Source organism: Lithobates pipiens, unplaced genomic scaffold (assembly GCF_037356315.1).
Source record: "Lithobates pipiens isolate NorthernLeopardFrog02 unplaced genomic scaffold, aLitPip1_a1.2 Scaffold_16, whole genome shotgun sequence".
NCBI classification, from domain to species: domain Eukaryota; kingdom Metazoa; phylum Chordata; class Amphibia; order Anura; family Ranidae; genus Lithobates; species Lithobates pipiens.
The window spans coordinates 604,884,186-604,899,698 of record NW_027507748.1 but is presented as its reverse complement, the minus strand read 5'-3'; the positions used below and the strand labels follow the sequence as shown (position 1 = coordinate 604,899,698).

The 15,513-nt window shown below is 42.5% G+C and overlaps 1 protein-coding gene across 3 annotated transcripts in view; it reads left to right on the top strand.

Annotated features, from left to right (window-relative positions):
• Positions 1 to 15,513, top strand: part of ZDHHC20 (zDHHC palmitoyltransferase 20) — a 167,281-nt gene that overhangs the window by 79,167 nt on the left and 72,601 nt on the right. For all 3 annotated transcript variants that reach the window (XM_077484016.1, XM_077484014.1, XM_077484015.1), the window contains exon 4: positions 4,408 to 4,528. In XM_077484016.1, the coding sequence (XP_077340142.1) occupies positions 4,408 to 4,528 (121 nt within the window). The remainder of the gene's footprint in view (positions 1 to 4,407; positions 4,529 to 15,513) is intronic.

The window sequence follows — 15,513 nt, the reverse complement described above, 5'->3', positions numbered from 1 at the left end:
CCAAAAACTTGTGCAGATCATAAAAGAAGGGTACTGGCATATCAACATTTTTGAGAATAACTGTCACATACTCTTCAACGGCTACAAAGCCTGTGATATGTCACAAAAGAATAATTGTCAGTTCAAGCAATAGGCCAGTTGAGAACTTGTCTATGTAGTAGAGCCATAACATTGGCCATAGATAAAGGGATCTGATTATTTAGTAAAGACCAATCAGGTACTTGGAGCATTCTTCGCTCACCTGACCTCCACATCTACTATTTAGTACTATAGAGGCCTCTAGTTTATCAGATCAACACTGAAAAAAAAAAAGTTCCTGCCTCCTGGATCTCCTGTGGTGCCAGTCTCCAGGGGTCATTCAGTGGGCTTATTTACAGTATGTTACAAAAGTGTGTACTTACATTTTTGTAAATATTTTATTATATCTTTTCTTGTGACAACACTGAAGAAATTACACTTTGTTACAATGTAAAGTAGTGAGTGTACAGCTTGTATAACAGTGTAAATTTGCTGTCCTCTCAAAATAACTTAACACACAGTCATTAATGTCTAAACCGCTGGCTACAAAAGTGAGTACACCCCTAAGTGAAAATGTCCAAATTGGGCCCAAAGTGTCAATATTTTGCTTGGCCACAATTATTTTCCAGCACTGCCTTAACCCTCTTGAGCATGGAGTTCACCAGAGCTTCACAAGTTGCCACTGGATTGCTCTTCCATCCCTCCATGACGACATCACGGAGCTGGTGAATGTTAGAGACCTTGCGCTCCTTTCACCTTCCGTTTGAGGATACCCCACAGATGCTCAATAGGGTTTAGGTCTGAAGACTTGCTTGGGCAGTCCATCACCTTTACCGTCAGCTTCTTTAGCAAGGCAGTGGTAGTCTTTGAGGTTTGTTTTGGGTCATTATGTTGGAATACTGCCCTGCGGCCCAGTCTCTGAAGAGAGGGAATCATGCTCTGCTTCAGTATGTCACAGTACATGTTGGCATTCATGGTTCCCTCAATGAACTGTAGCTCCCCAATGCCGGACCAACTCATGCAGCCCCAGACCATGACACTACCACCACCATGCTTGACTGTAGGCAAGACACACTTGTCTTTGTACTCCTCATCTGGTTTTCTGCCACACACGCTTGACACCATCTGGACCAAATAAGTTTATCTTGGTTTCATCAGACCACAGGACATGTTTTCAGTAATACACGTCTGCTTGTCTTCAGCAAACTGTTTGCGGGCTTTCTTGTGCATCATCTTTAGAAGAGGCTTCCCTCTGGGATGACAGCCATGCAGACAAATTTGATGCAGTGTGCGGCGTATAGTCTGAGCACTGACAGACTGACCCCACCCCTTCAACCTCTACAGCAATGCTGGCAACACTCATGCATCTATTTCCCAAAGACCACCTCTGGATATGACGCTGTGCACATGCACTCAACTTCTTTGGTCGACCATGGCGAGGCCTTGTTAAACCACTGTATGGTCTTCGCCACCATGCTGCAGCTCAATTTCAGGGTCTTGGCAATTTTCTAATAGCATAGGCCATCTTTATGTAGAGCAACAATTCTTTTTTTCAGATCACTGGATGTTGAACTTCCAGTGACCAGTTATGAGAGAGAGAGAGAGAGAGAGCGATAACACCAAATTTAACGCACCTGCTCTCCATTCACACCTGAGACCTTGTAACACTGACTCACATGACTCCATGGAGGGAAAAAGGCTAATTGAGCCCAATTTGGACATTTTTACTTAGAGGTGTACTCCCTTTTGTTGCCAGCAGTTTAGATAGAAAATGTACACTGTTATACAAGCTGTACACTCACTACATTACATTGTAGCAAAGTGTCATTTCTTCAGTGTTGTCACATGAAAAGATATAATAAAACATTCACAAAAATGTGAGGGGTGTGCTCACTTTTGTGAGATAGTGTATGTTACATAAATTACGAATGGTATGTTATATAGGAAACAAATGTATATTGTAATGTGTATTAACATTAACACCCTTCATAGCAATACCTCTCTATAACTATTAAAGCGCAACACCAGGTAGAAATTATAACACCATATAATGCAGTTATGAATGACTTAATTAAATGTACTGTATTACATACAATTGACATTAGTATCAGAATCTGATATCGTAAGAAAAGAGGCGATGACTTATCAGTGTTTTGCTGTTAATATCCAGTCAGTGGGCTGGAAGTTGACACCGCTGTATTTTTGGAAATGGATGAAGGAATATCTACACTTTTTATTCTCTTGGAGCTCGTAATTCCACTTATTTCCCTAACCTTCACAAAGCTCCCTGAAGGTGTCGTTGCATATCAGCCTGGATGTCACACCACTCCCTCAAACTCAATCTATCCAAAACCGAGCTCATAATATTCCCTTCCCCTGACTTCTCCATCAAAATCAACAGCTCAACTATCGGCCTATCCCTGCATGCCATAGTTCTGGGTGTAATCCTGGACTCTAAACTATCCTTTCAGCCTCACATCCAGCCACTGTCCAAATCTTGCCGCCTCAACCTCCACAACATCTCCAAGATACGGCCCTTCCCAACCAATGACGCCACAAAGCTCCTAGTGCACTCCCTGGTCATCTCTTGCCTCGACTACTGCAACTCTCTCCTCATTAGCTTACCTGTATATAAGCTATCCCCCCTTCAGTCCATCATGAATGCTGCTGCCAGACTCAAGCACTTTACAAACCACTCAGTGTCTGCTACTCCTCTCTGCCAATCCCTTCACTGGCTTCTACTCATCCAACTAATTAAATTCAAAATACTAGCAGCAACTTACAAAGCCATCCAAAATACCAACCAAATCATTCTCTTTGTTCCTCCTAAGAGCTCCTGCTCTCTAACTCCCTTGTTACAAATTTCTTCAGAGGCCTATCCTGCCTCACCTAACAACTGTACATTTAGTTTCTCCATCTGCCCATTCCCCACAGTTATTAAATTTTGTATCTCTTGACCCTCCCTCTTAGTTTGTAAGCTCTAAAAAGTAGGACCCTCTGATTCCTCCTGTATTAAACAGTATTGTAATTGTACTGTCTGCCCTTATGTTGTAAAGTGCTGCATACACTGTTGGCACTATATAAATCCTGTAAAATATATTAATGATGGGGGCAAGGGAATGTGTGAAAGGTAGGAAGAAGCAGGCAAGCGCTTCCATTAGGAACCATCAGTTTGTCTGAGAATGGCCTGAAAATCATTCATAGTGGCTGTAACTGCAGGTGTCTGCATTATATGCTTGCTAACCGACATTTTAAAATGACCCTGAGCTTTGCCTGTGCAAAGTAGATTGAGCACCTTTTTAAAAGGGCAATCAGGGAGAGAGAGAGGTTAAAGTGGTTGTTAAGCAACTACTATAAAAACCACCCATCCCTTCTGTAGCATAACAATATGTGTCCCTGTGTTATATATATATATATATATATATATATATATATATATATATATATATATAAAAATATGCAGATCTGTACCTATATCAGAGCGCCTCCCAGCACTCGCGTGACTCCTCAGCTCTTTCCTCTGCCCGGCTGATAGCTGTGGGGGGGTTGGGGGCGAGTACTCCAGATGATGTCAGCCGGGGAGGAGAAAGAGAGAGACGAGTCAAGTGAGAGCCGGGAGCCAGTCTGATATATGTACAGATCAGCACTTTTTTTTTTTTTTTATATATATATATATATATATAACACAGGCACAGGGGACACGCTTTGTTATGTTACAGAGGGGAGGGGATGATTTTATTGTAGTTATGAGAGCAGCGGGAGGGGACGGGCACTGACACGAGCAGACGGGCAGGGGTGGGGGAGAGAGAGAGGAGAGCTGCGTATGACGGAGGCACGTAAACTGACCACGGTGTGAGGGCTCAGCAGCCATGATAAACCGTGGTCAGTTTACAGGGGGAGGGTATAGCCAGGCAGGATCAGCCAGGTTTTTTTTAGGTGATAGAAGGGGCCAAATTACACAGCACAATCACTGTGCTGTATAGCATTGTTTAAGGGAACAGGATCAGTTTTTTTTTTTTTTTAACTAAACACTTTTGGTCAGCAATTACAAAGGTACAACAGTTCAGCTAATCATCTGAAAGCCTGAAAAGCAAACGTAAGACTGCTGTCAAACCCTTTCCCTGAATAGAACATTCATGTGTGACATGCAACGCTAGGTGTAGTTTTCTCTGACATGACATATACAGGGCAATAGATTCTTTAAGCAGACCGTGCTTACTAGCTGTGCCTGTTTCCTGGTCAGTAGATGATTGCATGTACCTTGATGTGCCCCTTGTGAGCAGGTGTTGACTTATCACTATTGACTTTATTTAATCTGTGTTAGTCACACTGTATAATATTTGCTTTCCGCAAAGGCCAACCTAATGTTATCCCATGTCTTTATTTCAGTTCTGCTTATCCAAATCTGACAAGGAGCTGTATGAGAGGGAAGAGAGGCAGGAAATCCAACAGGAGATCCTCAGAAGAGCTGCTAAAGATTTACCCATCTATACTACAACGGCTACAAAAGGTGCGTTCTTCCTACTGCTCCCGTGTGGGGATGAAGCAGCGGGGGGGGGGGGGGCGGGGGCGAATGAGAGAGAGAGAGAGAGAGAAAATCATAGTGGTTCTTAACAGAAACATAGTGATTCTTCTACATCCTTCTGGAGTCCTCTTCCAGCGCTGTCCTGCTCACTCCTCCAAGTGCCCCCTCAGAAGCATGGTAATAATGGGGCACCGTGCAGCTGCACTTCTGAGCCGGGTTATGGGGTTCGAGCACACCCCCCACTCCCTCCTCATCACAAGATTTGCCTATGTTTCCCGCTGATGTCAGTCTCTCTTGTGAATATGAAGGCTGCCAATGCTGACATAAAACTCTGAAAAGGTTAGTTACATGGCTGTCAATTTAAACCCCCTGCCTTTAATACATTTTGACTCACTGACCTGTAAGAAGTTTGCAGATCAAGTTCTGACTTCACTTTGACTTTGTTCCAGATGAGTGGCTTAAAGCTGATCGCCAGGTTTCCTATCACTTGAAATAGTTTGGACCAAACTGTCCCACTTTTTATATGGTAAACTGTTGGCGCTTTATGAATCCTGAATAATAATAATAATTTCCTAAGTGCTGCATTGGCTCTAAGGCCCCTTTCACCCTGGGGCGCTTTGCAGGCGCTACAGCACTAAAAATAGCATCTGCAAAGCTCCCTGAAACAGCTGCTGTCTTTCCAGTGTGAAAGCCCTTGGGCTTTCACACTGGAGCGGTGCGCTTGCAGGACGGTCAAAAAAGTCCTGCAAGCCGCATCTTTGGAGCACTGTAGGAGCGGTGTATTTACCGCTCCTAAAACACTCCTTCCCATAGAAAACAATGGGGCAGCGCTGCAAACCCGCCTGCAAAGCGCCACTGCGGCATCGCTTTGCGGACGGTTTTAACCCTTTTTTCGGATGCTAGCGGTGTTAAAACTGCCCTGCTAGTGGCCGCAAAGCACCACTAAAATGACGCTAAAGCGCAGCTAAATATAGCGCCGCTTTACCGCCAGCGCTCGCAACAGTGTGTAAGTAGCCTTAGTGCTGTATGAATTGTATGTAGCTTCAGCTACATACAGCACACAGTGCTGTGTTCCTGCTGTGAGACAGAGACTTCCAGTCTCACACCCACAACAAAACAGTCATTTTGAACGGGGCGCAGTCATTCATAGGCAGCATTGTATTTTGTGAATAAATACAAAGCTTCCTCTGATTGGCTGAGGCAGAGAGCCAGTTTGATGACATCACGATCTGTGACAATCTGAGGAAGCTTTGAATTCATCTACAGAATCACAAAGCTGCTTATGAATGGCTGGGTGCTGCTCAGACCGATTGTTTTGTTACAGGTGTGGGACGGGAAGATCTTGTCTCACAGCTGGAACCCACCACTGTGTAATGTAAATAGCTGAAGCTATATTCAGTTCATACAGCACTTGGAGCCAATGGAGCACTCAGTGGAGGTAAAGGGTTTGTTTGGACCAGCTTGGGCTAAACAAACTATTTAAAGTGACAGAAAACCTGGTGATAATCTCAAAACTGACATCATCACTTCCGCTGGAGCGAGTGGCACGATTTTAATGCTTTTTATGCTCGGATACTTTTCTGTGCTTGTAACATTTTAATAATTGATATTTCTTTGTGGATTTACACTATGTGGAGTCCTTTTTCTTCCTCTTGTATGGTCCATATTATGGCATATCCACATACTTATTACTTATGAGCCTGTGGGGGAGACTGTTGTAAAGGTTGCTTACCATCATGTATATGATGACCCATTGTTATACAAAATATTAGGGGTCACGTCCATTCGGCAAGAGGCTTGTACTCTTTGGTGGTGGATGGAGAATCACTTTATTAGATATTCGTTAAGATTTTTCTCACCATTTTATGTTGTGGACTTTCCCAATTTTGGTGTTATTTTCACTGGTTTGAATATATATTTTTCTTCACTGTAATAATAATATAAAGGAATTGTTGTGTTGTATTATAATATAGTGCAGCAATTCTCTGTTTATTACTTTTATTTGGGTATTTTGTTGAGCAGAGCCCGATTTATGCAATTTTTGACGTAATATTGAGCATGGAGTTGACACGATATATAAAAGGACTATAAATGTGACGTGAATAAGCGATAGGAAATAAATACAGTAGAAGCCTAATATATACTTGGCAGGAGTGGTGCAGGTTTGTTTGCATTCCTCAGCTGCATGTGTTGAGAATAGACAAAGTCTCTCGGGGGTTTCCTAAACATCCTAGTCTGATGAGCATAGTTCTTACACTGCGTGAAGGCCTGTGAATGGAACTGACATCAAGCAGTGAGGCCTGACAATGTGTGTGTTAATTACAGCCATTAAACTCGAACTGCTCAGCCAGATTCATTACACTGACAGTAATAACCCCTGAGTGCATACTGTCAGGCTTTAAAAATGTTGTTTTAATAGGACTCTGCGCTCAATCTACTATCTGTGGATTCCCCTCTAGCCAAATACGTCATCCTGTTTGGCCAGTAACCATGAGCAGGGGTGGAGCAGTGCCTTACATAAATAAACCTGTTACTCGGAAATCTGAAGCTGCTTTCAATGGAGCAGCATTGGGAGTCTACACTAGGATGGTTAGAGCACTGCAGTAAAGGTCATATGCTTTGCAGGCTGCATTGTAATATTTTGTGCTGCAGTGAGACCAGTTCATAGCAAGCTGTATTTGGGAATATAAGATGGATTTGTGTATTTGATATTAAATGTAGGGCAAATCTAGCCTTCCAATTTAGAATGGTGTTGCCTGTACATTATAAGAGATGGTACGGTCTGTACGGTATAGGAGGTAAAATGAAGCAAGGGACAGGCAGTAGAGTGGAGGGGTCTGTCAGTAAAGCTAATCACATAAGCGGTCATCTTGGCTTTATAGTAACGGGGATAGTAGAATACTAACTGCACATCTAGAAGGAACTGAGCTGCTCAGTGTGGGCGAATTACATAAGTGGTTATGGTTTTATAGTAAAGGAAGGAGGAGGATACATCTAAGAATTAAGTGGTTGGGCAGAGTGTGAAAAGTTGGAGGAGGATGATGTTGTGCAGTATGGTATTTAGCAACATGTAAGACATAGGAGGGGTGTTAGTGGGGAGTGGCTGCAGTGGTTGTGGTCTAGCTGTACAATAAAGAAGGTAGGTAGCACAGTAGAGGTAGCTGGAGTCTGGTGATACAGTGGAGGAATTTAGGTGTGGTCTGGTGGTACAGAAGAGCACAACAGAAAAGGTATATTGGACCTGGTGTTCTGTCAACAGAGCCAACTCGGAATCTACAATTACGTCACTTCCGGTGACTCTTCCGAAGCAGTAATTGCAGATTTCGACGGCCTGACTATTTTCACAGAATAGCGGCAGCATATACACTACGGTACATTACGACTTGTCTGTTTTGACAGAACACCAGCTAAGTAGTAATAAAGTTGTCACCGCCTCAGAGGTGGCCATGTTGTTGGTTAGTAGCGGACGAACTTACAATGTTCTTTCATTATATAGTGTACCGTAGTGTGTGTACGCTGCCGGTGTTCTGTGAAAATGGCCAAGTCATCAAAATCTGTAAATTACTGCTGCTGGAGAGTTACCGGAAGTGACGTAATTGGAGATTTTGGCGAGTTGGCTCTTTTGACAGAACAGGAAGAGATAGCTGGAACCTGGTGGTACAGTGTGTGTGTCTATATATATATATATATATATATATATATATATATATATATATATATATATATATATATATATAATTTGGGGGTTCTGAGTAATTTCCTAGCAATAAATATTGATTTTAAAGTGTAAGCGGCAAGTGCCAGAAAAAGGTTTAGTCTTTAAGTGGTTAAACTTCCCTCATCTGCAGGCAGAAGTTTATTCCTTTGATCTTAGAAGTAATTTAACTTTATACTTATCTGGAATGTTTTTTTTTTATTTTCTCCAGTTGTGAGAACTCTCTGCAATTCTTAGAAAGAATCTTGAAATGCTGTTTTGAAGATCGGGAAGGGCAAAGAATCGCTATTTCGATTCTTAACGGTTAATCATGCACCTCTATTCCAGAAGCGCATTTGTAAGGTCAGGCACTGATGTGGATGAGAAGGCCTGGCTCGCAGTCTCTGCTCTAATACATCTCAAAGGTGTTCTATCAGGTTGTGGTCAGTACTCTGTGCAGGCCAGTCAAGTTCCTCCACTCCAAACTCGCTCATTCATGTCTTTATGGACCTTGTTTGTACACTGGTGTGCAGTCCTGTTGGAACAGGAAGGGGCCATCCCCAAACTGTTCCCGAAAAGTCAGGCGCATGAGATTGTCCAAATGTCTTGGTATGCTCACACCTTAAGAGTTGCCTTTACTGGAAATAAGTGGCCAAGCCCAACCCATGAAAAACAACCCCACACCATAATCCCCCTTCCACCAAATGATTTGGACCAGTACACAAAGCAAGGTCCATAAAGACATGGCTGAGCGAGTTTGGGTCCTGACCTCAACCCGATAGAACACCTTTGGGATGACTTAGAGCAGAGACTGTGAGCCAAGCCGCCTCATCCATATCAGTGTCTGACCTCACAAATGCGCTTCTGGAAAAATGGTCAAACATTCCCATAGACAAAATTGTGCGAATTTGGACAAAACAGCGCTTGCCTTACAGCTCCATCTAATTGAAACTATATTTGCACATTTAATATATTCAACCCCTTGAAAATTGAATGGTGCAAAATTCCACTGGTAAATACTTTTGTAATAGTGACTTTGTGACAAATGTGTTTATTAGTGACTGTATAATAAATAATGGATAAATAGTGACTATATACAATAATAAAGTGACTTGTGATTATGGATGTGCAGAATACAGTAATATAAAGTGCTTTAGTGCTCCGTGCTCCAACGGTGACTTGTTTTCCACCACTGTGTGGTTCTGCACTCACCGGATTGGTTGGACTCCTCTACCTTACGGCTTTGCTTTAGGTCTCTTACTGGGGACCTATCTCTCTACGGTATTCCCTGGGTGCTCCCGCTGTAATGGCTATCCTCCTGTAGGCGGCATTCAAAGACCAGGATGTGCAGGCGTATAATATATAAAAAGAGGAGGACTCCTCATGGTGTAAGATCCTTAAAACTTTTATTCGGCAATGACATCTTACTATTTATAATTTCCACTTAAAAAGTTATTGTAAACAGCTCTGATAGGGGTCCCCGTGCAGCTGTCGGCTCCTATTGAGTAACAATGTCTGCAGACCAGCGTATGAACCAACGTCCATGATGGAAATGACGTATCGGGACTTCAAGCTTGACGCACTTCGTCGTCAAAGTGAGACCTTTTCAAAAGCAGAAAGTTCCCTTGCTTTCCAGTCATTTATATAGGGGGTTCAGAACAAATTGCCCCCACCCCCAGTGCATAATTAGAACACACCACCATGAAGTTCATCCCATTGAATGTATTGCAAAGCAACTTGAACTCTTCTATGCTATTAGTGCCCTGTGTTTAATCCGGCGAGGGACATCTTGTGTTGAATTAGGTTATCACACGTGGACATCTAATGTTAGGTTATGTTAATGTGCTCTACTGATTGATTGTATTATTTTATTTTAAATACTAATGTTATAGTGATGTGCTATGGGTGCTAAATTTATTAAACCGACTGAATAGAAGCTAGGGAATACAAATTGAGTGGTAAAATAAAATAGTAACACATGAAACCAAATAAAATAAAAATTTAATTAAATTCAAAAATATATAATAATACAAATAAAAAATACTAATAAAAATGAAAATAAAATAAATATAAAATTAAGATGATGAAAGTAAAATTAATAATTAAATAAAAATAAAATTAAATAAAAATTTAAATTTAAAATTAAATAAAAATAAAAAATGGATGTGCATGTGGTGGCCCATGTGGAATTTAGATGGTGGTCATGAGTTAAAATTTCACCTCCCTCCCCCCCCCCCCCCCCAGGGTTGAATTCTCCATGGCGGTCTCTTCATTACATTACAATTAAAAAATAGAAATAAAACAATTGATATCAATATTCAGGCCTGTTGGGCTCATACTACCTAGTTTATCTATCTCATTTCATTTTGGGATACTGCCCTGGTCATGTTGATGGTCCTCCAGTGTTTTATCTATCCCGCACACTTTTATGCAGCTGGGGTCCCTATTGGGGTGAGTTTGGTAATGTTGAGATAAAGAGGCTGTGATATATTTATAGCCTTTTTAAATATTATTCAGATGTTCCCGTATCCTTACATTTATTTGCCTGGTGGTCCTGCCCACGTATTGCAAGCCACATGAACAGATCAGCAGATATGTGATGTGTGCTTTGGCACGTAATAAGCTTATTTATATTATACTCTTTGTTGATGGCAAAAGATGTGAACTGTGTGTTTGTTTTTTTTCTACTTTTGTCTTTGATGGTTCTACACATTTTACATTTTGCACATGTGTAAAATCCTTTGTGGTCCAGAAAAGCACCCAATCTTTTGGGGGGGATCTGATAAATTTTTTACTAATTTGTCCCTAAGGTTGGGTGCTCTTCTATAGACAAACCCTGGTTTGTCCAACAATACTTTTGCCAAAACTTTGTCTCGAAGGAGAATTGGCCAATGTTTGGATATTATTTTTCCAAATGCTTTATATTGCCTATGATAGCCTGCTACCAATACCATATTATTTTTATTTGCTTTGTTTGGTTTATCCTTTAGCAATTCAGTCCCCATAGACACACTCCTAAACCTTGTGGACAGCCTTCCCAGAAGAGTTGAAGCTGTTATAGCTGCAAAGGAAGGGCCAACTCCATATTGAACCCCACAGAGTAGAACTGGGATACCGATAACATTTGTGAGTTTAAAGGCAGGTGTCCCAATACTTTTGATAATTCTGTGTATGAGTGTTGGTAGGAATACATAAATGGACTTTATTTTTTGGCTTTAGTGGTCTCTTAATGATGATTAGCTGCTTTTGTTTCTGATTTATGGATGCTGACTTTGTGATTTTAGTTATCCGTATAATTAACAGAGACTGGCAGACATATACTGTTCGTTGTAGAGCTGAGCAGGCTGGAGAATATGGCATCACATCAAGTGAGAGCAGAACAGAGAGATGACTGTGCCAGTATCACAGCTGCAGTTTGGAGGTTCATGGCACTTTGTGATGTCACTGACCTCATAAACACACACAACCATTTATATTTCTGACAGAAGCGGCTGTGCCTTCTATCCAGCATTGTCTGACTTGCCTCTCTGTCTGTGCTATTAATAATTTTTTGATATATAGAAAGGTAAAAATAATAGTGATATATATACCAGGCATTGGGGTTAACTATTTGACAAATGCTACAAAAGCTGGAGGTAGATGGCATGCTATGACCATCACATCAACATTTCCAGGTGGTGGCTATACATATATGCCTTCATTGTTTGTTTTTTGTTTTTCTTATTTTTGTATTATTTATTGTGAAGGAAACATGACATTTGCTGGTTACATGAATTGCCAGTATTATACACGTGTTTCCTGAACTGGGCCTCAGTTTACAAGGATTTTTTTTTCATAGGAATCCTTTCCAAAGGTTAATTCTGTTGAAGCCATACCCTGAATAAATGTATATTTTATACTTCTGAAAAGCAGCAGTGCAATTCCTAATGCAAGAGGGTGCCTGGGTACTTCTGTGCTTAAAGTTGTAAACTGCTTTTAAACCTGCAAGGCAATGCCATAATGTGCTACTATGCATCACATACTAGCACGTTATGTGAAACTTGCCTTAGAATGAAGCCCTCCAGTGGTGCGTTGTCACTGCTGAAGCAGCTTCCATCTTCACCTGGTCTTCCTTCAGGGTTCGCGGACCCCGGCTGTGTTAGCGGCCGGAGCCGCAATAACTTTACTCCCGTGCATGCGCCGCCGTTTATGACACAGGACTCTGAAGGAACAGCACGGGTATGCCATTCCTTCAGAGCACTTTACTCCAAAAACATTTTAACGTTTTTTTGTTTTTTTTTAAATCATGGATTTTTACTATACCTATAGGTGAGCCTTATTATAGGCTTACCTATAGGTTAAAATCACACATGGGAACTCACTCCCACTTTAAAGCCTTGGCTGTATATCTGCAGTGTGAGCTCCAAGTAGAGCTGCACAATTAATCGTTAAAAAAAATTGCTATCTCGATTCAACCCCCCTGATGATCTCTATTGCAGTTTGCCGATTCTTTCATATAACAAGTGGAGAGACTTATCTATCATTGTAACTAACTTATTTCTTAGATCAAAGGGATACACTTCTGTGTGTAAAGAAAAAATCCAGGCAGTCTGACAAGTTTTTAACCATGTCTAAATCTTTTTCTGACACTTGTTTAAGTTAAAATCAGGGAATAAAATGCCAATTGCTGCAATAGTTTATGTCACGCGGTGTTTGCCCAGCGTTCTTTCAAACGCAATTTTTTGGGGGAAAAAATACACTTCAGTGAATAAAAAGCGAAACAGTAAAGTTAGCCCAAATTTGTTTTGTTTTAATGTGAAAGATGTTAAGCCGTGAGAATTGTAATCTATCTTCTTTGCAAAAAAATTGTGATTCTCATTTTAGCTAGAATCGTGCAGCTCTAGCTCCATGGCACTGCTGCCTGTTAGTGTCTGATATATGGAAGCAAAATACATTCTTTACCAAAATGGAAACCTCCTCACAGATACAGTGCAGAACAAAGCATGGTAAAAGATTACATGAAATTGTAATTAAGCCTTTGCTCTCTTGGGCACCACTTCCAGAGTTCTGTCTATCTTTCAATGGTTCATGGAGAAGACACCTGCATTGTTGGAACACAGTAATGTTTGGCTGAAGTCATGTCTGAAGTTGCCTATAGAGTAGACATAGTAAGCAGGGGATCCACAGCCAGGAAAAGTATTCATAATATAAAACATAATCTAGGTCTGATCTCTTCCACTGTTAGAACGATCAACTGCAAGAAGAACACTTATTTTTTTATTTTTTCCTTGCTCATTAGAAGCTGTGTGTAGTGTTTCACTAGGTAGCATGTTACGTCATACCTGTGCTACCATTGTTCCTTTCCACCAGCTTCCTTGTCCAGGCTGGTGACGTCATCAAGGGGATCTTTTTTCTCTTGCCTGCAGCTACATGGCTTCTGTAGACACTGCACAGGATAGTTTGCACAAAGCAGCACAGGTGGAAAGTCAGTGCTGCTGAGCTTTATGCTATGACGGGCGCTGTATATGTCAGAGATCTATCCTGACTGGTCTTCTTCCTAATGTATAACCACTTCCAAACCAAGCCTTTTCTGGCACTTTTTGTTTACATGTACCAATCAGTATTTTTTTGCTAGAAAATTACTTAGAACCCCCAAACATATATTTTTTTAAAAGCAGAGGCCCTAGAGAATAAATTGTTGGGTTTTGCAATTTTTTATGTCACGCGATATTTGCGCAGCTGATTTTCAAATGCACTTTTCTCTTATATTCCCCGACCGACACAGCTCATCTCTGTAACTAAATGGGTTTGTTAGCCTGCCATTAGGAAAACTAGGCAAAAATTGTAACACAATACACATAACTTTAGTCCCGCCCCGGGGGGGTGGACCCTGTACTAACAACCCTCCCTGCTCCCAGGCAGAACTCTGTTTTATTTTGCCTAGTGAAGGAGAATGACCTAGGAACCCTGCGGCCCTTTGGTCCATTTTTTTGCTGCAGGTTTGCTGTATTTTGCGCAAGATGAAAGATCCTGGGATCTTCTATCAACTGCCAGCTGATTGACAGGCTGGTTAAGTTATCCTTGTAGTCTCCCCAGTCTGGCCATCGAGCGTGTGCAGGCCGCAGCTAAGGCTAGGCAGGCCAGAGGTGGTCGATGAGCTTCAATGCTCCGGGGTATACATATGACCGGGCTACTGAGGTCTGGATCACAGTATACCGGGCCAGCAGCTACCCTGTAACTGCACAGGAGTAGGTCTGTGATGGAATGTCTCCCGACTCTTCAGGACTGGTAAGTACGGGTCTCCCTGCTTCAGTGGGGTGAGCAGCTAGGCATTTCCTTGGAGGTCGATTTGGGGGCCACCTCACCTCCTTCTCTTCTCTCACACGTCCCTATCTCCCCTCCTTCCCCCCCTCCGGGGGGGGGTGGCTGCATGTGCTGCGGGCGGCGCGTGTGTGGGGTTCGCTGGGTCTCTCACCTGTAGGGGGCTCTGTGCGGCTAACGTTGGTCCTGGTCCCGGTCTGGGGGTGTCCCAAAAGGTGTCTGTGTAGGTGTTCTTGCTGAATGCACTGTAATGTGATTTTTTTTATTTATTTTTTCCTGTCACCTCATGGCGTAATCTGGCGGCCATTTTGACTGTGGGCAAAGCAGATTCCCCTTGTGAGCCTCAACAGACATTTTCTATAGGTTTCTATAGGTTTTTCCTATTAGTTGCATTGGCGGCCATTTTTTTGAAGCCTGAGCGCTCTTTTCACCGCAGTTCTCTTGTGACAGCTTTACATGTGCTCTCACATGCTGTTTCCTGTGTCCACTGTGTATACAGGACGCTGGATGGCTCTTCCCTGAACGCTGGTGCAAGCTCTGCAGATCGTTTCACCACTATCACAGAACGCCCCAGGGTGGTGAGTCTGGCGCTAGGTTACCCCCCCCCCCCACGTGGCAGCAGCAGGAGGGTGGGACCTTCACTGTCCTAAGTCCCCTTGGCAGACAGGGTAGGGTCAGCATGGCTTCAGAAACTGGTGTTTCTTCCCCCGAAATCCAGGATATTGCAACCGAGTCATCTGCGGATAGCGCTGTGCCCATGGACACCCTGACGGCGGTCCTTAACTCTTTTGTTGCTAAAATAGAGGCGGTGCGTGGGAGGAAAGGTGCGCTTAAAAGGCCCCTACCCCCCCGTCCTCTGGGGAGAGCTCTGATGCAGACTCGGGCCCTGCTGCGGCTGGTGACCCCTGCCCTGACCTATCAGACGAGGCTGACCAGGACCATTCGGGACAGTGAGGATGATTCCCCTTCTGGGTCT